The sequence below is a fragment of the Gorilla gorilla genome, chromosome 23 (genome assembly GCF_029281585.2).
Source record: "Gorilla gorilla gorilla isolate KB3781 chromosome 23, NHGRI_mGorGor1-v2.1_pri, whole genome shotgun sequence".
Classification (NCBI taxonomy): domain Eukaryota; kingdom Metazoa; phylum Chordata; class Mammalia; order Primates; family Hominidae; genus Gorilla; species Gorilla gorilla.
This window is the reverse complement of record NC_086018.1, coordinates 46,765,144-46,787,793: the sequence shown is the minus strand read 5'-3', so window position 1 is coordinate 46,787,793 and position 22,650 is coordinate 46,765,144. Positions and strand designations below refer to the sequence as shown.

Below are 22,650 nucleotides of genomic sequence, written 5' to 3'. Positions count from 1 at the left end.
CCTCTGCTTGTCTTCGTTGTTGCTGTTTTGTGAGAGAGAGGGAGCGTGTGACTGTTATTTTTTATCCTGGTCCCATGTATTAATCCTACAACTGTGTGGTTTAGCGATCAGCTATGTATTCGGGCAGTGTACGTACTCAGATTTGGGGGCTCACCCCCTCTCTAAGAGCCTTGCTGCTGAAACTACCCCTTAATTCTTAGTTGCTCTGCCATCCCCAGTTTCTCCCTGCTTTAAGGTAGAACAGCTTCGTCTTTCAGTAACAGGGACCAGTGTAGGCTGGGGAATGAACTCTGCCAAGGGTACAGAATTCTTCTGAATATCATCAGAAGCCTTTTCCGTCTAATTTCCGCCTCATTCCTCTAGGTCCCCCGTGCTCATTTCCTGTTTAGGAGTCAGCCAGGGATTTGGGCAAAGTTTGACTCCGACTTGAGTTCTCAGCCCATCTGCGCTTTCTTGCTTACAGATCTTCTCTGTGCACTTCCAGCTGCTCTGGGTCGTCCGCCCCCTGAAGCTGCAGAGCCGGTGGTTTTCCTATCACTACAGGTGGGGTTTTAGGAGCCGTCTCCAGCAAGAAGCCACAAACCGGGCGTCCTTACCTGACACGGATGCATCCCTTCCAAAATCACTTCTCAGTTTCTTCCTGCCCTTGTTCACGTTCCAGTGTTTCCAAATGGCTGCTTTGGATCATCGTGTTTGGATGTTACTGTTGTTGGCCCTGAGTGGATCTCCTGCCCCATCGTCCTCACCTTCCCCTGCTCATTCCTTCCTGAACCTCCAAGAGTCCACCTAGGCTTTTATTTTTTTTCTGTCTCATTTTTCAGTATTTCCTTGAGTAAGACCCTTTTTGGAATCTTTTTCTCTCCATTTTCATTTTTCTGCAAGTGCGTATCTTTATTTTACCCTCGTTTTAAAAGTATATCTTTGCAGAGGTGAAGTTTTAACTCAAAAATGTTGATTTTTTTCTACCTGGAACTTTCCAGCTGCTCTGCTGCTGTCTGGCTCTCAGTGCCCATCAGTCATCTGGAAACACTCCTGTGCTTAGCGTTTGTTCCCTGAGTCTGCAATTTGGACTGAGCTTGACTGGGAGTTTCTTTGGCTGATCCTGGGGAGCTCGCTGATGGCCGTCTACTGGTGGCTGGGCCGGGAACTGGCTGGTTTTTGACAGCTCCACTGGGAGGGCTGGGGTGGCTGGCCCCTTCCTGTGTTCCTTCCTCATGCAGCCTCACCCAGGCTGGTTCACTGTGTGGCAGGACCTGAGGCCATCCAGCAGGAGGACACTCTAGTGAGCCAGGACTGTAAAAATGTCTGCCTGCATCCCATTTGCTATTGTTTGATTGGACCGAGGAAGCCACGCAAGCTCAGAAGCGGTGTGGGACGACACTGGGAGATGTGCGCCAAAGCGGCTGTCACAACGACAATCTGCCATGGAACACTTGGCGCCAACCACTCCCATTTCCAAACACTCCTCCAATTAGGCCGTCACCCTCTGGTCTGTAGTCCCACCTTGTCTCCTCATATGCTTGGCTCATTGTTTGTCTGCAAGGGTCCAGGGTGGTGCAGCCATGCTATACGGCTCCACAACTCATGCCGATCTGCCCCACGGTACATGCACCCATGGAACCTCCCGGATCCCACACTCTGGGCAGGCAGGAGACCATCTGATTGCAGAGGAGCTCATCATGTTGCACACACAGCTGACCCTCCTTCACCCAGAGCCCTGTCAGTGGGCTGCTGTAACCCCTCCAGGGAGCTCAGCTCTGAGATTTTGGGACACAGAACCCAGTTGTCCTATAGCTCTTCAAATGGAACCTTCATGAAAACCTAGCACCCCACCCATCGTGCACAAAGCACAACACTTAAATCCTTGCCTACTGAAAGTTTATTCCAATAAACATTTGAGCATTCCCTTAACAAATCGACACCAGGCTCTGGAAAGACAAAGAAAGCCGCCGTAGCACCTTCTTGCAAGACCCTTATCTCCTGGTGAAGAAGAAAGACTTGAGGACATAGTGCCTCTATGAAGCTGGACAGACAGAGACGAGGAAGGAGAAGAGAATCCTCACGGCATCAACATTCAAGAGGCTGGAGCAAGAGCCTTTCCCTGAAAAGCCAAAAATGGAATTTACACCAAGAAATCGGGTTGAATTTAGACCATGAGATAGGGAAGGTTGTAACGTCCAGGGAGCGTTTGAAGAGAGATGAAGTAGGAGGGAATTAATCTGAGACGTCCGAGGGAAGATGGGTATAAAGGAAGCTGACATTCATTGGATCCGGTGTTGGGCCCGAGCCTTCCTCCCGCTGTGCTGGGGTGGCATTTCCCGGCTCTCTTGCTCTCTGGGAGCTCCCCCAGGTTCTTGTTCTTTAAGGCTCTTTTGCAATTTTTAAAAAATTTATTTTTAGTTTATATATTTAACTTGTACAATATGGTGTTTGTTTTGATATACAGAAACAGAGAAATGATTACTACATAGGAATTAACATACTCATGACCTCCACGGTCACACTTCCTGGGCACCTGTGTATGTGCGCGTCTGTGTGTGTGTGCGTCTGTGTATGTGTGTGTGTGTGTGTGCGTCTGTGTGTGTGCGTCTGTGTGTCTGTGTGTGTGCGTCTGTGTGTGCGTCTGTGTGTGTGCGTCTGTGTATGTGTGTGTGCATCTGTGTGTGTGCGTCTGTGTGCGTCTGTGTATGTGTGTGCGTCTGTGTGTGTGTGTGTGTATGTGTGTGTTCGCATCTGTGTGTGTGCGTCTGTGTGTGTGTGCGTCTGTGTGTGTGTGTGTGTGTGTGTGTGGTAAGAGGACTTAAAATTGACTATCTCAGCCTATTTTCCGTATGCAGGATAACGTTATTAACTCTGTTGGTCCTCCTGCTGTACATCAGACTTCTAGGCTTGGAACGGACAGGATACAGGTTGACTCACACGGACCCCTCTATGCCACACACCTTCCTCAGAAGGTAGGTCCTCGGCCCGGGGCCCTCCGGGGTCTGTGGTCACTGTGACCCTTGCAGAGCCATGCACTATTCTCATCTGCCACCTGGCCCGTGATCTGGTTCAGGCCTGTCTCTCCGGAGGTAGGAGAGAGGACTTTTCTTTGAATTTCTCTCATTTCAGGCAGGTTAGCCTTTGGTTTGTAGAGCCAGGAAATGATTGAACAGCGTCCAGGAGGTGACATGAATGGTCCTCTTATTTCTGCCAAATCACCTTGGGCTGTCTCCAGCCATCTTTGAGAGATACCCACACACTCCGAGTTCCTCCTTGCATATGTGGGTCTCGATCCACCCGTCGTGTGTCCCGCCTGTGGCCTGGAGGGAAGGGAGGCAGTGTCCACAGGGCCCGGGCCCTGGAGCACAGCCAAGGGAACCCACACCTGAGATTCCCCTGGGAGCTGGACCCTGGGCCCTGGTGACACTGCTGCAGCGGCCTGTGGGCAGAGATGCTGGTGGCCACACAGAGATCCACACAGAATGAGAATGCAGGTGTAGACAGGATTTCCAAAAAGCTCAACAGGACAGGAAAGCAAACAAGAGCTCAAAATTCTACCTCCAACATGTCCTAAGCAGACGACTCCAGGCTATGGTCTGCCACAGTTGGATTAGGATAAGTTATGCTGTGGCAGGTGGTGACACCCGAATCCTAGAGGTTTCAACAAAAATGGTCTGCTCTTTCCCTCACTTCCGTCTGTGGCAGGTGGCCAACCGGGCCCTGCCACCAATGCTCTGGCTTTGGCCAAGCAGCCCATTTAGTACATGCCTGTTTGGTGGCAATGGGAAAAGAAAAAATACAAGACAGCAGTAGAGCTTGATGGCTGTAAAAACTTCTGCTCAGAGGCCCTTGAAATCACTGCCGCTCATCCTGCACTGCTCAAGCAAGTCCGAAGGCCAAGGTCCAGGCCAACAGGGCCGGGATGAGAGCGCCGGGTCTTGATGACCGTAAACCACTGTCCTCCCAACACGGGAGCATGATGGATGGCTCAATCCATGGATGGAACGTGAATCAGACCTCCAGGCTGCACAGGTGACTGACAGGCAACAAGAGGGGGCGTGGCCAGGAGAAAGAGCAGGTGGAAAGGCTAGTTCCAGTTACAAGCACACAAACACGCATGTGTGTGCCATGCCGGGGTGTGGAGGCAGTAGGTATTTTCTTCCATTGTGCGTCCCTTGATAGTGGCATAATTTTGTTCCAACAACATGTAAAAATGAAAGGGGAGATACCCAATGGGGACGACAGGCAACCATGGCCGGAGCTGCCAGTTGGAACAGGAGGTCTGGGCACCGTCCTGGGTGCTGCTGTGTGCATGGCGAGCTGCCACTCCAGCATCATAATTTATGCCCGGTAAGGTGGACAATCTGTCGAGTAGTGTGAGGACGCTTGTGACGAACACCTCAATGCTTCAAAGGAAGAAAGGCCCACAGAGGGCACAGCAACAGACAGAGGCCAAGACTTGCCCAGTGGGGCTGGGGTCAGGCTCCTGAAGCCAACGGAGCTCCCTCTACAGCCATCGCATGCCCCACACACAGACCCCAGTGACTGGCTGCCCCAGGGCCGTCCACTCCCCCAGAGACCCCAGTCCCAGGGAATCTGCCCATCCTGTCCTCCACCAGCCCTGGCCAGTGCCCACCAGCAGCCACAAAGCTGACTCACAACTGTTCTCTCTTCCAGAGTTCAACATCCGTGGACACGGGGAGTGAAGGAACGAGGCACGGTCACGATGCGAGGCCGGCTCTGGAGCCAAAGGCTGGGTCTGTGCGTGTGTAACCGGCTCCGGTGACTGCTGGGCCAGCCCCAAGGTCAGCCCCTGGCAAACACCAAGGATGGCACTTTCTGTCTCCCAGAAAGGGGCACTCAGATGTTTATGGACAGATGAAGCAGGTTTGTGGTATTGGCAGCAGCTTTCAGCAGTCCTCCTCCCCTCCTCCTCCTCTCCCTCCTCTTCCCCCTATCCTCCCCTCCTCCTTCCCCTCCTCCCATCCTCTTCCCCTCCTCCTCCATCCTCATCCTCCCCATCCTCTATTCCTCCTCCTCTCCCCTCCCCCTCCTCCTCCCCCTCCCCCTCCTTCTCCCCCTCCCCCTCCTTCTCCCCCTCCCCCTCCTTCTCCCCCTCCCCCTCCTCCTTCCCATCCTCTATCCCTCCTCCTTCCTTCTCCTCCTCCTTCCCATCCTCTATCCCTCTTCCTTCCTCCTCCTCCCTCCTCCTCCTTCCTTCTCCTCCTCCTTCCCATCCTCTATCCCTCCTCCTACCTCCTCCTCCTCCTTCCACTCCTCTATCCCTCCTCCTCCCTTCTCCTCCTCCTTCCCATCCTCTATCCCTCCTCCTCCCTTCTCCTCCTCCTTGCCTCTCTCCAAAGAGTCCTCCAAGTCCTGCTGTGACCACACCCAGCCAGGCCTGTACCAGGGCCTTCTGATTTCCTCACAAAGCAAGAGGCATGCTACCTCCCTGGGAGTTTCTTTCTCCTTTTCTGTTGCTGCAGAGCCGGGCCCATTGCTGCTCTCCTGGGAGAGGTGGCTGACTGCAGGGCACTGGTTTGGTCGGGAGGCTCAGGACCAAGACTCTCCTTCTGACCAAGCCTTGGCCGGGCCCCTCTGAGCCTTTGTCTCCACGAGGCCACAGCCTGGGGCTTCTGCCCGTCCTTGCCGAGTCCAGCGTTAGCAAAATGCCTGCTGGGTCAGCGTACGGAGGCGACCACCCTTGTAGCTGGGCAGGTCCCTCCTCTCCCACCTTCCATGTCTGCCTCTTCTGCCTGCCCTCCTTGAGAATCCCGCCAGCCCACTAAGCCTCCGGGCTGGCCCCTGCATCTCTGGATCCCTGTGTCTCCATGTCTCTGCGTCTCCGGATCCCTGCGTCTCCAGGTCTCTGTGTCTCCAGGTCTCTGCGTCTCCGGGTCCCCATGCCTCTGCTTAGTCACTTCCCATCCACGCAGCCCCACTGCGCAGCGGAGCTCCCACCGTGGCCAGTGGTTTGGAGCTGAGCCCATCTCACACCACGTCCTCAGTCCTGGCCCCTGTGGCAGCGGTGCTGATGAGGTTCTCCTTGCCGATTTCGCAGGTGTCAAAATGGCCTTTTCCTCAGTGCCCTTCCCTGGGTGGGATCAGATGCTCCTTCCTCAGCCTTTGTCTTCCCGCTTCGAGACAAGACTGAGTGGCACTGGCCTGCAGGAACCAGGTTCCCCCTCCCTTTACCCCAGAAGGAAGCCCTCTGAGCGAGTGTCCACAGAGGAGCAGGGGCTGCATCCCAAGCTGACCCACGTGGTGCCGGTGTGGCCACCTCACCGCCCACCCGAGAAAGAGACTAATCCCCTCCCTGCAGCATTGGCAGGAAGAACAAATGAGGTGACATTCGTAAAAGGAGAAAATAAATGTGGCTATTATTTCAGAGTAATTCTATGACTCTGGGCGCAGAGGGAAGAAATAAGATATTTAAGATGCAGGATGTCCTGTAAGGAAGCCAACAGCCCAATGGAGAAGGCACACGGGGCCACAGCGCAAGACAGGCCAGTGCGCGGAAGGAGCAGAGGACAGCCCTTGGGAACTAAGAGGTCCCCCAGTGTGAGGGCTGAGCAGAGCAGTGCTGCGGAAGGGGTGACCCCCTCAAGCTGGAGACCTGCCAGAGTGGGGGATGCAGTGCTGCGGCGAGGACTGTGCTGTATGACCATAGGCTGCACCTGAGGCCTGGGGTGGCTGAGACACCGAAGGACCTAGACTTCTGGAAGCAGGCCCAGGGCTCGGAGTGCCCACCTTGCCCAGAGCTCACTGATAACCCAGAGAGGCCACCAATGCAGGCAACATCTGCAGTGGGCCAGACCCAGGCTGTGCAGGAGGTGCCAGGCCTGGCCACGCCCCCACATCCATGTCCCCCATCTCCATGGGGCATGCAGCCTCCCAGGAGCAGGGGGATGGGGAGGCAGCCCTGGGCGGTTGGGACAGATGCTGGTGGAAACAGCGGCTGGGACAGATGCTCAAATGAGGGCGCTGGCACCCAGGGTGCAGGGAAGGTTGCTGTCCTTGCTGTCCCTGCTGTCCTGAAATCCTGGCTCCCCCTGATCAGCCTGGTGCCCACCCAGCCCCATTCCTCATCCCGGCAAGACGCACACATGGGACACCTCCCCTGGACCCTCCTCCAGCCCGGTGTGGCTTCTCCTGGGACAGGCTCGCCTGGGCCCTCTAAGGCGGCAGGGCAGTGGCCCATGGGCCGCTCTCAGGCTCCCAGGGGAGAATCTAGGCTGGGGCTGGGGGCTGCTGGAGGCCTCTGCCCAGTTTCTGCCTAGTGTTTCCCTGCCCGGGAGCAAGAACAGAGGCCCCACTTCCGCCTGCTGAGAGGTGTGCCAGGGTCTCTGGGATTTTGTTTCCTTACATTCTGTGGGGGCACTGACATCTCAAGCTGACAGTCAGCTCAGGACCAGAACAGCAGAGTGGTCACGCCCTGGATGCCAAGGCCACGGGTCTCTGTGGCATCTAAAACACTAGGCAGGGGAGGACACAGGCAATGCAGGACCCTGGGGTGGGGAACATGGGCAGTGCAGGACCCTGGGGGGACCTCAGGCAGTGAAGGACCTTGGGGGGACCTCGGGCAGAGAAGGAGGACCTGAGGGGGGATGCGGGCAGTGCAGGACCCTGGGGGGGAACTCAGGGAGTGAAGGAGGACCCGAGGGGGGTTGTGGGCAGTGCAGGACCCGGGCGGGGGAACACAGGCAGTGCAGAACCCGAGAGGGGACAGGGGCAGTGCAGGACCTGGGGACACTGGGTGGGCTCCAAAGGTCCCAGGACAGCCTGTCTCAGCTGCCTTCCGACAGGCGCTCTGGGCATGACCTTGAGGGCTGCTTGACCTTGGGGGTTCCTTGACCTTGGGGACCACTCCCCATTCCTGAGGGCTCCTTAAACTCAGGAATCCTTCAGGGTTCCTCCCTGGACCCTTGTCTCAGAAAGTGCTCAGTACATGAGGGTGCTGGTGAAAATAAGCACACATATGCACACACACACACGTGCATGCACACATGCACACACATATGCACACACGTGCACACACATGCACACACATGCACACCCGCACCTGCACGCACGTGTACACACATGCACACATATGCACACACGTGCACACACGCACACACATGCACATCCACACGTGCGCACACGTGTACACACATGCACACACATGCACACCCGCACATGCACGCACGTGTACACACGTGTACACACATGCACACACGTGCGTGCACACATGCATACATATGCACGTGTACACACATGTACACATGCACACACATGTACACACATACACACCCATATGCACACACACTGCACATGCACATAAACCACACAAACACACCACAGGCACACACACATTCACACGCACACACTCGCTCTCCGACAGGGCCCTTTGGCCTGCTCCCTGCTGCTGCTGGGTCATCCCTACCCATGCCAGCCCACTGCCTCCTGCCCTGTTCTTACCCACACGTGCCCCCATGTGGATCCACGCCCCTGGGACGTGGATCCCATCCACAGTCTGAACTGGCCAGTCTGGAGGGGCACCTCATGGCTGAGACAGGGACGGCAGCAGGAAGCCCCACATAGGAGGTGCCTATCCTGGCCCCAGGGCCTCAGGAGGGCAGAGGCTTGTGAGGTCTCCACTTTGTGATCTAGCAGCTGAGGCTCAGAGAAGCGATGTGTCCCAGGTCACAGACCTCACTAGAGGGAGAGACAGAGCTTGGCCCAGACAGCATCTCTGAAGGCCAGCACTGAACAGGGAGCTGGGACAGGTTTCATGAGGTGGGAGTGGCGGGCGAGCACCAGTGCCCAGGGTCACCCCTCAAGGGTGACACGGGGCCTGGGAAGGAAGTGCAAGGCTTCGATCAGGACCACGAGCACCTTCGCCTCGAGTGCTGGTCACCCTCCACCTCCTGACTCCTCGTGAGCTTGGTGAGGTTCTCTTTATTCTATCAATGGGGAAACTGAGGCTCGGAGAGGAAGCATGGCCGGCCTCAGGCCGTTGTGTGGAACGCCGCGCAGTGTGGCTTCCAGCCAGGCCTTCGTGACACTGCTCTACTGCCTGGGACAGAGAGGATGGAGACACTTGGCCCCGCCCCTTAGGCAGCAGTGGCCAGGGCTGCCCCTAACCAAGGTCGTGCCCTTGGGGTGTGGCCTCTGCCTGCTCTTGTTGTCCTGCTGGGGCTGCACAGGGTGGCCAGTGGGGGCCCTGGGCAGAGGGTCCTAGGAGGCTGAGGACTATCTCTGAGTGTCTCATTTGCAGACTCCACTGGTGGCTCAGCTGGCCCAGGGCCCTGGGAAGCGGCTCTCAGGCGCACAGGAGGCTGTGACCACCGAGAACACTGATGGATGGGGCCCATCTGTGGACATCCACACCTGCAAAGGGCTCTCCCCGGACCCTTCACCTTGGGGACGGAGCCAGTTCTCCCCTTGGACGGGGCAGGTACTGCTCCCAGCAGCCTGAGTTAGGCGAGGCAGCGACCTCCTTCCCTCAGTGCATGGGGAGCAGAGGCAGCTTGGGCAGCCAGCGCTGGGGTTCCCGGTGCCTCCTGACCCAGGCAGCAGGGAGCTTCCTGGGAGGAGCACCCCCAGGAGCCCGCATGGGGCTCATAGCAGGAGGACAGGCCAGGGTTCAGGCTGCTCCTCAGGTATCAATGGTGGGGGCTGCTTTCCTCCCAGCACACTGACGCCTCTCCTCCCAGCTCTCACTGTGATACAGGAACGGGCTGGTGGCCCCTCTCCTGGCCAGGCTGCCCCATCCTGTCTCACTGTGCTGACCGACCACAAAGCCACAGACCACATACTTTAGGCCGTGCCTCTCCTCTGTGGGAGGGAATGGAGGACCCTCCTGGTGCCCAGGCACCAGGGCACCCGATGGGGAAGAGGCCGGCCCAGGTGCTCCTGCAGCCACTGTAGCTCCGCCTCCTGCCCTCCCTCCCAGGACAAACCCGGCCCCTTATGAGAAAAGCTGAGGCCTTGTCTGTCCACCTTGATGGCTCCAAAGACCAGTGACGTCTCCTTGGAAGGAAGCACAGACGACCAGGCAGCCTGTGGCGCAGCCCCCCAGCCCAGCTGCCCAGGCCGAGGTGCCCTATGAAGAGCAGCTGGGGGGTACATGGTGGTCCCACCCAGGTGGCCTCAGGTGTGGGCAGCAAGGAGGCTCTGGGCTCCAACCTGCTCTAAGTGGATGTCTCTGCAAAGGGGGTGCTTCAGACCTGGGCCTCCTTGGGGAGCTCTGTGTCTGGCACCTGTGTGGGGCCAGCTCACAAGAACCTGGGGCCAGCCTCCCTACTGACAGCCTGGGCTTCCCCACCGGCCAGGGGAGGAATGAAGGAGAGCCGATGCCTGCCACACTCAGGCGGCCGCACGTCAGATCCGTGGAGGGACTCAGGGCGCAGTGTCTGTGTGGGGCAGCGATATTCAGGCAGGGATGACAGCCCCATAGAGGGCTGCAGCCAGGCACTGCCCACTCGTCTGGGGCTGGGCTTCAGAGGCCATCCTTGTGGGTGCAGAAGAACCCAGGGGCTCACAGGTGGCACCGGCTATGCCGTGAGGGCTGCAGGCACTGTCTGCTCTGACCCTGGGGGTCCCTGTGCTGGCCCAAACCTGTCATCCCTACCAGCCTCACCAGCCACAGCCCCTCTCCCAGGACACCACGCCCAGGGAACAAAAGCCATGCTTATCAAAGGAGTTTTTCTTTATTTTTCATAATTTAGCTGAATCAACACAAAATTGAATACTGTAAAACAAGAAAAAAGAATATGCTGTAACATCTTAAATCTCCCGATCTCTGCCCTCGAAGGTGTCTACACTTGCTTTCAAAAGAAACAGGCGAGGGGGAGGCCGTGAGGACGCTGGCTGGCAGAGGCTGCGGGCCCGGGCCGCCGGAGCCGGGGCAGCTTGGGAAGGACCCTTTCCAGGCCCACCCCCCTCTGTGATGACAAACCCAACCTCAGCCCCTTCTTTTAGTCCAGGATACAAAATGCCTATAAATTTGTGGTGACTGAAAGGTACATTAAGTCCTCATGGATACTGGAACAGGTCTTAAATAAATGGATTTTCTTTCGTATCTTTAGTCTATGGTTGCTGGAACAGCTTCTATATAGTTATTTTTTTACGGTTTTTTTAGTAGGATAGAACTAGCATAATACTCATGTTAATTGGACTCGTAGGTAGTATACTTCAGCGGGAACTCAGGAAAATGAAGGAGGCTGGCGTACGACGGCCAGGGGAGAAAAACCAGAATTGTCGCTTATTCCTCGGCCCTGCGGGCCCCTGCCTTCGCCTCTGCCCGGCGCGACTTTCTGGACCTACTGACACGAAGACAGAGGACTTCTCAGAACGCGGGGACACAGACGTGGGGAGAAGGGCCGCCAACTGGCCTCAAGGTCCGTGAGTGGCGAAAGGGGCAGGAAACGGGAAACAAAACCCATTGGAAGAAGCATGTTCAAAATATTGTACACTCAAGTGTTGGCCAACACAGAGACCAGAGGGGGAATCAGGAGCCAAGCCTGGCCCGCAGCGGAGGGAACCCGGCCTCCCCGGGCACGACCGATACATCCGGGACGCTGACGCCACGGTCCTCCGCATGCTTCTCCCACAGTCCCGCCTTCCACGCCTGGCACCCCGGGGTCCGCGGGGCACCACCTCCCCACCGTGTCCCACCCCCAGAGTCTTCAGAAACACACGGGGCTCGGCCCGACTCTCAGGACGGCCGGGACTGCCACGTTAATTGTTAAATAGGATTTTCTACAAATATACAACATATAAAAACTGTTAAATATATAACTTTAGGCTTTGCAAAATACATTTAATGATCTCTTTCAAACAAGTGTTACTCGAGTTTTCTTTGCTTTCTGGAGCTAAATGGGGTATCGATGAGGCAGCAGTCACGGGAGACCCAACATGCTCTTGGCAGATACTGGATTATCCAACTATCAAAAATGGAGCTGTAGAAGAGGCATGTTTAACTGGTTAAAACAGAAAGTGATTTTAGTACGGTCAAGTTGATCTAAGTACAGAGGAATAAAGCGGCCTGCGTTCCCGGCGTCTGCGTGGGGGCCATCGCCGGCCGCGCCCCGGCTGCCTCCCGCAGGGGTGCCACGGCCTCCGCGCAGCCAAAGCCCGTCCTCCGAGGGTGCACGGGGTGCTCCTGGGGTGGAGGCCTCCACCACGGCCGCCCTCTCTGCTCCGCCGGGGCCACCAGCATGTCTCTGCCACCATTGCCCTCCCGCCCGCACAAGCGACCCCAGGGACCCTGACAGTGAGGGTGCGTCCACGTTCAGATAGATTTTGCTCTTTGGTCTATGGAGTATACTGAAAGTATAAGAAAATAAAAGCAATTCGGACAGTCTGGGGCACGGGAGGAGGCCGCTTCTGTGCCTGACAGTCCCCTGGGGCAGGCGTCGTGTCTCAGGCGGGCTGGGCTGCAGCCTTCTGTGGCTGCCGGAGCTGCCTCCTCCTCCTCCTCCTCTGAGGACAGCAGTGCCAACGCCACGGTCAGCGGGGGCTGGGCGCGGCCGGGCTCCCACAGACTGCGTATTGCTGATGCCAGGTGCCGCCCCCCGCCTGTGTGTCCGAGTCCGGCCTCCTCGGGTCGGCTGGACAGACCGAAGCTCAGGATGCCGAGGCCTGAGGCCGTCCTTCACGGACCACAGGGAAACGGAGTGGGCGGGCGGCAGAGAATGGGCGAAGTCCGAGGCGAGCGGAGAACTGTGGCTGAGGCGTGGGCTCTCCAGGGAGCCAAGGCCACTCCCGGGGCCCCTCAGGGGCTGTGTTTGTCAGGAGACCTGAGGAGCAAAGAGAGAGAGAGGGTGAGCCTCCTGCAGACGCTGCCCAGGGCCACAGGGAACACAGGCTCCTCTTCCCTCCCCAGCTCCTGCCAGCCGGCCTCCTGGAGGGCCTGAAACGAAGAGCTCATCCTCAGTGCTGTGAGGGACATCCAGGCCACCAGACAGTGCCCCCAAATCCCCACCCTTCCTTGTGTCTCGGGAGAGTGGGGCGCCCTCTGTGCACGACCTGGAGGGGCTGTCAGCCTCAGCCAGAGGCCTTCCCACCCCACTTGCCAGCTTCCTTCCTCTATGCAGCCATATCACTTTGCCACTCCACAGCTCAAGAACCATCTGTGGCCCCCTATTCCCTGTATCCAATTCAAACCCCTCCCAGCTTCCTGGGCCTCTGAGGCCACAGACTGCAGAGCTCACCCAGAACGGTCGCTGCAGGCTGGGGGACCTGGCCGCACCCCCACCACGGAGCCACCCTCCCCTGGCCATCCACGCCGGGCCTCTACAGGTCTGTGTGCCATTCCCGTGGCTGCCCAATCAAATGACCACATATTGGGGGATGGGGATCTGAAAGAGCAGTTAGTTCTTCTTGTCCAGACTCAAGGTGTGGACAGGGCCGGTTCCTGCTGGAGGATCTGAGGGAGGGTCCACTCCAGGTCCCCTAGGGGTTTCTGGTGCTCCCAGCAATCCTCAGTGCTCCTTGCCCGGGAGACGCATCGTCCTGATCTCTGCCTCCATCCTCACACGGTCCCCATGTCGACGCAGACCCTGTCCCATCTGGCCCCAGGAGGATTCTCTTCAACAGGAGGCAGAGGCCCTGGGGCTCAGCTTCCCCCTGACACTCACCCTTTCCCTGGGCCCCAGGCAGCCCTGAGAATCTGCCCTTGAACCGACCTTGGCCAGGAAACTCATCATGGGACCCTGGCCCTGCTGAAAGTTCTGAGCCCACCCTGATGCTGTCTCCTGGGCGGGCACCTCCAGGCACCTGCCCACCTGGATTAGGCCTCATCTGCCTTGCGTTAAATTCCTTACTCAGCCAGGGGCGGTGATGATGAGGGTCTCACAGCGGCAGGGCCTCCCCAAATCCCAGGTTCCATCAGGGCCAGGGGTCATCTCCAGCACCCTGGCCAGCTGCGGTTCCTGAGCTCCTGGGCGTCAGTCACTGCTCTGGGAACGAACTTGCTGTCACCTTGTCATAGCCTCGTCTACCCAACGGGCTGTGGGATTAGAACCCACACTCAACAGGACCTGAGGCTCACGGGTGAGGGGACCTGCCCTGGGGACAGAGCAGCCCCACAGCACACCTTTGAGACAGGGAGCCTCAGATGCCTTCCCAACCTGGCTTCCTGGAGCTGCCACCACGGCCATTCTGCCTGTGGCCCAGCCAGCCCTCTCTGCCTGTGGACACTTGTGGCCTGGGTCACAGCTGGTGCGTCTCCTCATTGCACCCCTGGGGCCTGGAAAGGAAGCTGGCTCTGAGCTCCCCTCTGCTGGGTCCACGGGCGCTCGGTCATCCACAGTCCAAGGCCAAGGCCTGCATCCTCCAGTCTGCAGCCGTTGTTCCAGAACCCAGTCCCCAGAGGGCTCAGAATTGGCCCCAGAGTGAGCTTGCCATCACACCGGGCTGTGGACGCCCAACAAGCTGGCATGAACGGTGTGGTCCCTAGCTGCCTGCTTCACCTGCGGGCACCTGATGCTTGGCCCACACAAGCCTTTCCATCAGGAGTGACCGGAGGGCGTGGTCCTGAGCCTGTGGAGCGTGTGTTCAGCTTACATAAGAGGTTTACCCCGTGCTCAGACACAACAGAACCAAACCTCCCAGCTCCATTCATCCAGGTAAATGATACTTTCTCTTCCTCACTAGAAGTTTCCATCTGACGTTAAGGTCAGGAGGAGCCTGCTGTATGAAGGAACATGCTATTCTTTTTTTTTTTTTTAAGACAGAGTCTTGCTCTGCCACTCAGGCTAAAGTACAGTGGTGCGATCTTGGCTCACCGCAACCTCTGCCTCCCGCGTTCAAGCGATCCTCCTGCCTCAGCCTCCTGAGAAGCTGGGACTACAGGCATGCGCCTCCATGCCGGGCTAATTTTTATATTTTTAGTAGAGACGGACTTTCACCATGTTGGCCAGGCTGGTCTCAAACTCCTGACCTCAGGTGATCCGCTCACCTCGGCCTCTCAAAGTGCTGGGATTACAGGCATGAACCACTGTGCCTGGCCTGAACACGCTGTCCTGAATGGAGCCCATACGAAAGGTTCCAGTAAACAGTAAGAGAGAAGAAAGCAGCAAGACAGCGTGAAGTCCACGGTGCCACCTCCACGGACCCCTGGGACGAGGGACACTGTATCTTGGGAAAAACCCAAGTGGAATCAGGGAGGCCACTCTGGAAATACACACCGAATCCCAGCCATGTTCAGGAAGCCTTTGGCTTCTTTCCTGGAGCTGCTCCCCGAAGGTGCAGAGCCAGGTCACAGCCAAGGCCCCAACGCTTCCTGCACCCCAAGGCCAGGTCCACGAGAAGGGCTGGAGCGGCTGTGGTTGGTTGCTGCTGTTCAAATCACCATGCAGAACATCAGGGACTCAGACTACAGGGCATTCATTCTAGCAATCCCAGCAGGCGTCCTGAGCTGCAGCAGGTCATCTTCACAGGGAACCTTCTCCAGTCCCAGGGCCCCTTAGTTCTTAGGCTGAGCAGCAAAGTGCATTAGGGCAGGGCAGGGCCGGGCGGGGCTGGTGACACCATGGTGGCCTCCAGTCCTGTTGGCTCATGGTGTCCACTCCCCTGCCCTCCGCCCTCCTAGCCTGGGAACCACTCCTTCCTGGGCTCCAGGGCGTTGAACCCACTCTGTAGGGTATGGGCGAGGGTCCTGCTGGAAGGGAGGTGCTGGCCACCAGCCTCCTGAGGACATGGGGGTCCGGTACCCATCAGGCTGGTGAGCTGCCTGAGGATGGCTGCCGGGGTGGGACGGGGAGCTCAGCAGGCACCAGGCCCCAGGGGTGCGGAGCAGGCTGACCCTCTGCTGAGGAAGCAGGCTGCCATCCCAATCCACCCTGATGACAGGTGATGAGGCCCCTCCGGCTTCTGTCCTGTAACAAGGCCGGACTAGGCTGCCACCTGGGAGGAGGCCAAGCTAGAACCCCTCTTCCCAGGGCAGGGCACACCTCCCGGGTCTGAATGCTGTAGCAGCAATTACTATCTGAACATCCACTTACTCTCTGAGCGTCCCCCTGTGCCTCAGTTTCTCCATGTGTAAACACACACCCACTTCCTGAGTTAGTGCTATGGCTTGAAGAGATCTAATGGAGCCAGCACCACGTGAGCATCTCTCTCTTTTCTTTTCTTTAACAAGACGGGGTCTGGCCTTGTCACCCAGGCTGGAGTGCAGTGGTGCGATTGCAGCTCACTGCAGCCTTGAACTCCTGGGCTCAAGCCATCCTCCCACCTCAGCCTCCTGAGCAACTGGGACCACAGGCACGTGCCACCATGTCCAGCTGATGTCAATGTCTCTTATGTTGAAAATGAGAGACGGGTGACTGGGGTGTCTGCCTGCCTGATGAGCGGGGTGCTTCCTGAACGGCACGGGGTGGAGGCCAGCCCGAAAGCCCAGAATGCCCTGGACGACTTCACCGAGAGCAGAAAGACAACATCGAGAAGGGCCAGGCCCAGTGCCAGCCAGAAACCACAAGGACAGGGGCCGGAGGCGACCAAGCTACTCAGCCCAGGCGGATCCTGGGGACACACGCCCTTTCCTTGAGTGGACGCTGAATGTGCCCCAGTGAGGGACACAAGGACCCCAGCCCATCGCTCACTGTCTCCTGGAGGCTGCGTCCTGTGTGTGCAGCTCACACACCTCTCTCCCCGGGACAGTGTGCCCCTGCGGGTCTCACAGGTGGCAGCTCCCGCTCTCACGCAGGAGCTCAGCTCACCGGCCCGCCCTCCTCTGATGCGTGTGTGGCGAAGCGAGGCCTCTCAGGACCTTCCTTCCTGTGGTGCTGCCAGGAGAGGTGCCTGACACCAAGCCCCGGCCTGTGGGACCAGGGGCAGAAGAGCCACGGTTTATATGAAATCTTTGGGCCGGTGCTGACACCTCCCGGGCCCCCTCCAAGCACCCACGTGGACCACAGTGGACAGAAGAAGCATCTGACAGGAGGCACCGCTGCTGCCCCAGATGAACAGTCATCAGCTGAGACTGAAGACGGAGTCAATTCTAGGACCTCAGGTAATTTCTGTAACGCCAAAATACAGGGCTGAGCCATTGAACACTATGTCATGTGTGTGCTCAGGGTGAACCCCGGACAGGCCAGCTGCCGATGACAAAGCTGTGTGTGCCCATGCTCAGGGTGAAACCCGGACAGGCCAGCCGCCGACGACAAAGCCGTGTGTGCCCATGCTCAGGGTGAACCCCGGACAGGCCAGCCGCCGACGACAAAGCCGTTGTGTGCCCATGCTCAGGGTGAACCCCGGACAGGCCAGCCGCCGACGACAAAGCTGTTGTGTGCCCATGCTCAGGGTGAACCCCGGACAGGCCAGCCGCCGACGACAAAGCCGTGTGTGCCCATGCTCAGGGTGAACCCTGGACAGGCCAGCTGCCGATGACAAAGCTGTGCCCTGTGCAATGAGCCTGCTCCACCAAAGAGCCAGGACTGGGTAGCAGACTCGGGTTCAGGGCTCAGGGCTGCTGAGACACCCTCACAGGCTAATGGTCCCAGGGATGAGACAGAACCCACTCCTGCTGGGCGCAGTGGCTCACGCCCGTAATCCCAACACTTTGGGAGGCCAAGGCAGGTGGATCACCCGAGGTCAGGAGTTTGAGACCATCCTGGCTAACATGGTCAAACCCCGTCTCTACTAAAAATACAAAAAATTAGCTGGGCGTGGTGGCGGGCACCTCTAATCACAGCTACTCGGGAGGCTGAGGCAGGAGAATCACTTGAACCTGGTAGGCAGAGGTTGCAGTGAGCCAAGATCGTGCCACTGCACTCCAGCCTGGGCAACAAGAGCGAAAACTCTGTCTCAAAAAAAGAAAAGAAAAGAAAAGAAAAAAAGGAACCCGCCCCCTGCCTCCCAGGGCTGCAGAAGCAGAGAAAAAGATGTTCATAAAGGTGCTCTGGAAATGTAGGAAACCACCCAAGCTAGGACCGTGTCGCCAGAAGAGCACACAGGTTTAGCACCGCTCTCTAACGAGGAGGCTGTGTCTGCAGAGCGACTTTGCCGAGTGCCCTGCAAAGCCCATTTCCCCAAGGCTGCGGGGCTGAGGGAATCAGTGTGGGCTCTACAACTTGACTGGGACCCAGCTCCGATCCCACGAACCACACGGGTCATGGCCTGGGGAGGGCCACCAGGTATCGATGCCTCCAGGCCTTCCCTGCTCGCCGCACCGCTCCAGGCTTCATCTCACGAGACTCCAAAAACATCTCCTTTTCAGGAGGTGAAGCTGCCCAAGGGTGGCCCTCATCTGGGGTCACCAGAGAACCACAGTCTGTGGCCCCCACCTTGGAGCCTGAGTCAGCCACCCTCTACAGAGCGATGCTCAACGCACAGGGCCCAGAGCTCCCCTCGGTCTCCTTGATCCCACCAAGAAATGTCAGGGACTAACGGCCTTCATGGAGCCACCATCATCCTTAGGGCCAGCCCCTTCCTCATGGCCGAAGACGCACATTCCGGGAACGAGGCCACCCCTGTGCCGTGGGGCTGCACAAGTGCAGGGTTCAGGGATGACTCCATCTCGACAGAACAGCCTTGGCAGGCGCGACTCGGAGCTTCCCCGACGGCAAACCCAGCCCTAGGAATAAAACTACGCAGAAAAATTAACAAGTAAAATCCCCCAAACTCATCACGACTGGTGTGACCACTCAAGCCAGACGCAGTGTCCCAGGCCACCAAGCAACACTTGGCCGCTGTAGGGCAGGTGGGGGCAGGTGGGGGCATCAGCTGAGGAATGTGCGGACGGATCATCTGTTTGTCCGTCAAACATTTATCCATCTGCCATAAAGGAGGCACCTGACTCAGGAGGGCGGCAAAGACGAATGCAGGCAGGGTTCTTTCCCTCAGGGTAGAGGAGCTCCCCCAACACAGCTGGGCTGGCAGACTGGACATCAGAGACGTCAGCGCCTCGGCTGCCCACGGCGGGGACCAGCTCCCCCACAGTCCGCTCCTGGCCGTGGTACGCCGGAATGAGGACGCACCTGGCAGCCCTCCCCCTTCTCCATGAGCTCAGGAGTGAAGACCATGCTGTACTGGACTTAGTCCTCTGTTGAGGCTGAACTGTGTTCTGCAGTAACAGACATGAAGATCCTGACCCCATACCTGTGCATGGGGTCTTACTTGGCAGCAGATTCTAGCAGATGTGATCGAGTTAGAATGGGGTCGTATCAGATTAGGGTGGACACCACTCCCTTACAGGGAGAAGGAAATCTGGACTCAGGGCAGACACACAGAGCAGCAGGCCCCATGCAGACAGAGACAGAGGCTGGAGCCATGCAGCCACAGCGGCTGCAAGAGGCAGGGAGGACCCTCCGCTGGAGCCTCCCAATGGAGCAAGGCCCAGCAGACACTGTGACCACAGACGTCTGGACCCCCGAACCGGAAGAATGGCAGGAGGAGGCAGGGAGGACCCTCTGCTGGAGCCTCCCAAGGGAGTACGGCCCAGCAGACACTGTGACCACAGACGTCTGGACCCCTGAACCTGAAGAATGGCAGGAGGAGACAGGGAGGACCCTCTGCTGCTGCCTCCTGCGGGAGCACGGCCCAGCAGACACTGTGACCACAGACGTCTGGACCCCTGAACCAGAAGAATGGCAGGAGGAGGCAGGGAGGACCCTCCGCTGGAGCCTCCCAACAGAGCACGGCCCAGCAGACACTGTGACCACAGACGTCTGGACCCAGAACTGTGAGAACAGGTTTCTGTGGTTTGAAGCCACCGGGTGTGTGGCATTTTGTTCCAGCGGCTCCCGGAGACTCACACAGCTTGGATACTGTGCCTGACCCAAGTGAGTCCTGGGGACGTTGACTGGAATCCGGGGGCTGCTGAGCCTGCGTCCCAGGGCTAGGCTGAGGGTGGGACCAGGCAGCACCGCCCCAACATGTCCGCACTGTCGGGGCCCCGCGTGTGGGCTGCACGGAGGCAGCAGAGGGCCCTCCTCACACCGTCAGTCCCTTGGGGGCTTCATCGCACCTGAGCTCCCAGCTGGGGACTCAGCCCCGCTGAGCAATCCAGGCCATCTCTCCTCTTCTAATACACCATGCTGCCCAGTCCACCATAATGCCTGCTCCACTGTGCTGCCGGCTCCACCACACCACCCGGCCCACCACGTCGCCTGGTCCATCACGCTGCCCGGTCTACCACGTCGCCTGGTCCATCACGCAGCCCGGTCTACCACGTCGTCTGGTCCATCATGCAGCCCGGTCTACCACGTTGCCTGGTCCACCATGCGGCCTGGTCCACCACGTCACCTGGTCTGCCACGCCACCGGGTCTACCACAACGCCCGCTCCACTGCGCCGCCAGCTCCGCCACACCGCACCACCCGCTCCACCCGTCTCCTGCCCCATCTGCTCTGGCTGGGCTCTTGCTGTGTTAATGTGGGTTCTGACTAAAACTGTGCTTGACTCTGCTGTCTGTGTCCTCCGCTGTGAAGCAGGTTTCTCAACGCCAGGACCATCCTCGTGGGGGTCAGTTCTTTTCCCGAACCTGGCAGGGGCCCCGTGCACCTGTGCCTGGTGAAGGATGAGGGGCCTGTGGGGTGGGGCAGGGCTGTGCCTGGTGAAGGATGAGGGGCCTGTGGGGTGGGGCAGGGGAGCCGGTGCAGCCAGACCCCTCCAGAGCCTGGCAGGTGCCTCGATCTCCCACAGCCTCCCAGCTGGAGCCTCTGGGAGCCCCAGTTTCCCCGTCTGTAACACGGGATAGGAACAGTGTTTACCCCCAACCATGGGGTTCTTAACAAAAAACTGTTTAATTTCAAGAGTTCAGCCTAAGAGAGAATGCAGGGCACTTTTTCTATTGCAGAGTATAACTCAGAATAAAGAAGAAAAGCCACAGCGACCTTCCTCACCAGCTTCTACAAGCGTTCATCCAGAAGGCTGCCGTGTTATTGCTGGAGCTGCTGTAACCAGGTACCCCAGACTGGACGGCTTGAACAAAGGACATTCGCTGTCTGCAGCCCAGGAGGCTGGACGTCTGGGACCCACAGGTGTGGCAAGGCTGGCTTCTGAGGCCCCTCTCCTCAGCGTGCAGATGGCATCTCTGAGTCTGCACAGGCTCAGCCCTGTGTGTGTCTGTGTCCTCACCTCCTCTTCTTAGACAGACAGGGTCCTCTTGAATCAGGACCCTGGACCCCAAGGACCCCACTTAAGCTTCTCTCCTTTAAGGCCCTATCTCCAAATACGTTCAGACTGGGGGTCAGTGCTTAAATGTATAGATTTGGGGGATGCCATTCAGTCCAAAAGAGCTGCTGAGGGGCTGACCTGTGGGCTCAGGACTTGAGGACTCTCTCTGAAGTTCACATGCAGAAAATGCCTAGAGTCCCGCCACCTTCCCCTCCACGCCCGACGCAGGAGGTGCTGGGGAACATGCCGGGTGACTCCAAGGTGCCCAGATGGGACCCAGCGGTGAGGACGGTTCCAGCTTCACAGGGAGGGACCCAGGGGTGAGGACGGCTCCACCTTCGCAGGGTGGGACCCAGTGGTGAGGACGACTCCAGCTTCGCAGGGTGGGAACGGGGGGCAGGATCTGGGCTGGGCAGCTCACCAAGGGGCTGGGGTGGAATCACGGACTCCCCACCTCCCAGAGCCTCATTTTCTCCATCTGTGTGGATGAGGACCACAGCCAGGGTGGTGGGAACACCCAGAGTCCAACACAACAGTGCTGTGAGCGCACCTCGGGGACGCTGGGTCTCCACTTCCTACATCCTCGGGGACGCTGGGTCTCCACTTCCTACAGGGATGACGCAGCCTCCCTGAGCGCTGACTCGGGGCCCTGCGAAGAGGCAGATGGGAACTGCGGCCATGTTCTCATCACTGCTGCCGTTTCTAAGGCTGTTTACCTGGCACAGTCCCAGGGTGCTCAGGGGTGAGGGCGGGGGGGTCACTGAGCTCCCCTGAGAACAGGGCAATTGTGAGGCCTGCCGGGGGCATGTCCTCAGCACGGTGCCTGCAGACCCTGCGAGGCCACATCGCAGCCACCACATCTCTGTGAACTGCCCCCAACACCAGGGCTGGGCTCTCGTGTGTGAATCTCCATCAGGGGTGGACACGTGACATGCTGAGCCCATCCGCTCTCTCTGGAATCTGTCCCTGGCTGAGAGCGTGGGCCAGTGACGGTGCTGGACCTTCACTGAGACGATTCTGAAGCCACGACGCTGCCACGTGCTGCCACGTTAGGAAGGAGACAGCACGAGGCAGATCCGCCAACTGAGGCCGGGGCACAGCTCCATCCCTGCCCCCCTGGTAAGCAGATCCCCCCCCTTTTGCTCACTAAGCAGTGGGAAATGGTTACTATTCCTTGCATCCAGAGAGTGAAGGCTATTGCTGTGTCTTATCTGCAAACACACAGGGAGGGGCCCGAGTCTGGAGGCTCTGTGAGTCCTCAGAGCCACGCAGCCAATGCGGGGAGGCTGGTTCTGCGACCAGCTCGTCTGCCCCAGGGCCCCCGCTCCTGCAGCCACCTCCTGCCCTGCCGTCCTCCCAGCCAGGGAGGCCACACGCAGCAGGGTGGGGTGTAGGCTTCTCCCTGGGGCTCCTAGTTAGCAAAGTCACTGTTGGGTCCTGTTAGGAAAAGCCTCGAGCATCCATTCACCCTCTCCAGGGTTGGAGGAGAGGGGCCTGCAGCGTGAGCTCCTCCCTGTGCTAATTAAGAACAAGCCAGCTGGGATGGGCATGGGCAGCAGTGTCC

The 22,650-nt window shown here is 58.4% G+C and overlaps 1 protein-coding gene across 2 annotated transcripts in view; it reads right to left on the bottom strand.

The window, feature by feature from the left end:
• Window positions 1–10,652: 10,652 nt before the first annotated feature.
• The window catches only part of TAFA5 (TAFA chemokine like family member 5), a 264,736-nt gene continuing 252,738 nt past the window's right edge, over window positions 10,653–22,650 (bottom strand). For both annotated transcript variants that reach the window (XM_055374381.2, XM_055374380.2), the window contains exon 4: window positions 10,653–12,767. In XM_055374381.2, the coding sequence (XP_055230356.1) occupies window positions 12,759–12,767 (9 nt within the window). In that variant the 3' untranslated portion in view covers window positions 10,653–12,758. The remainder of the gene's footprint in view (window positions 12,768–22,650) is intronic.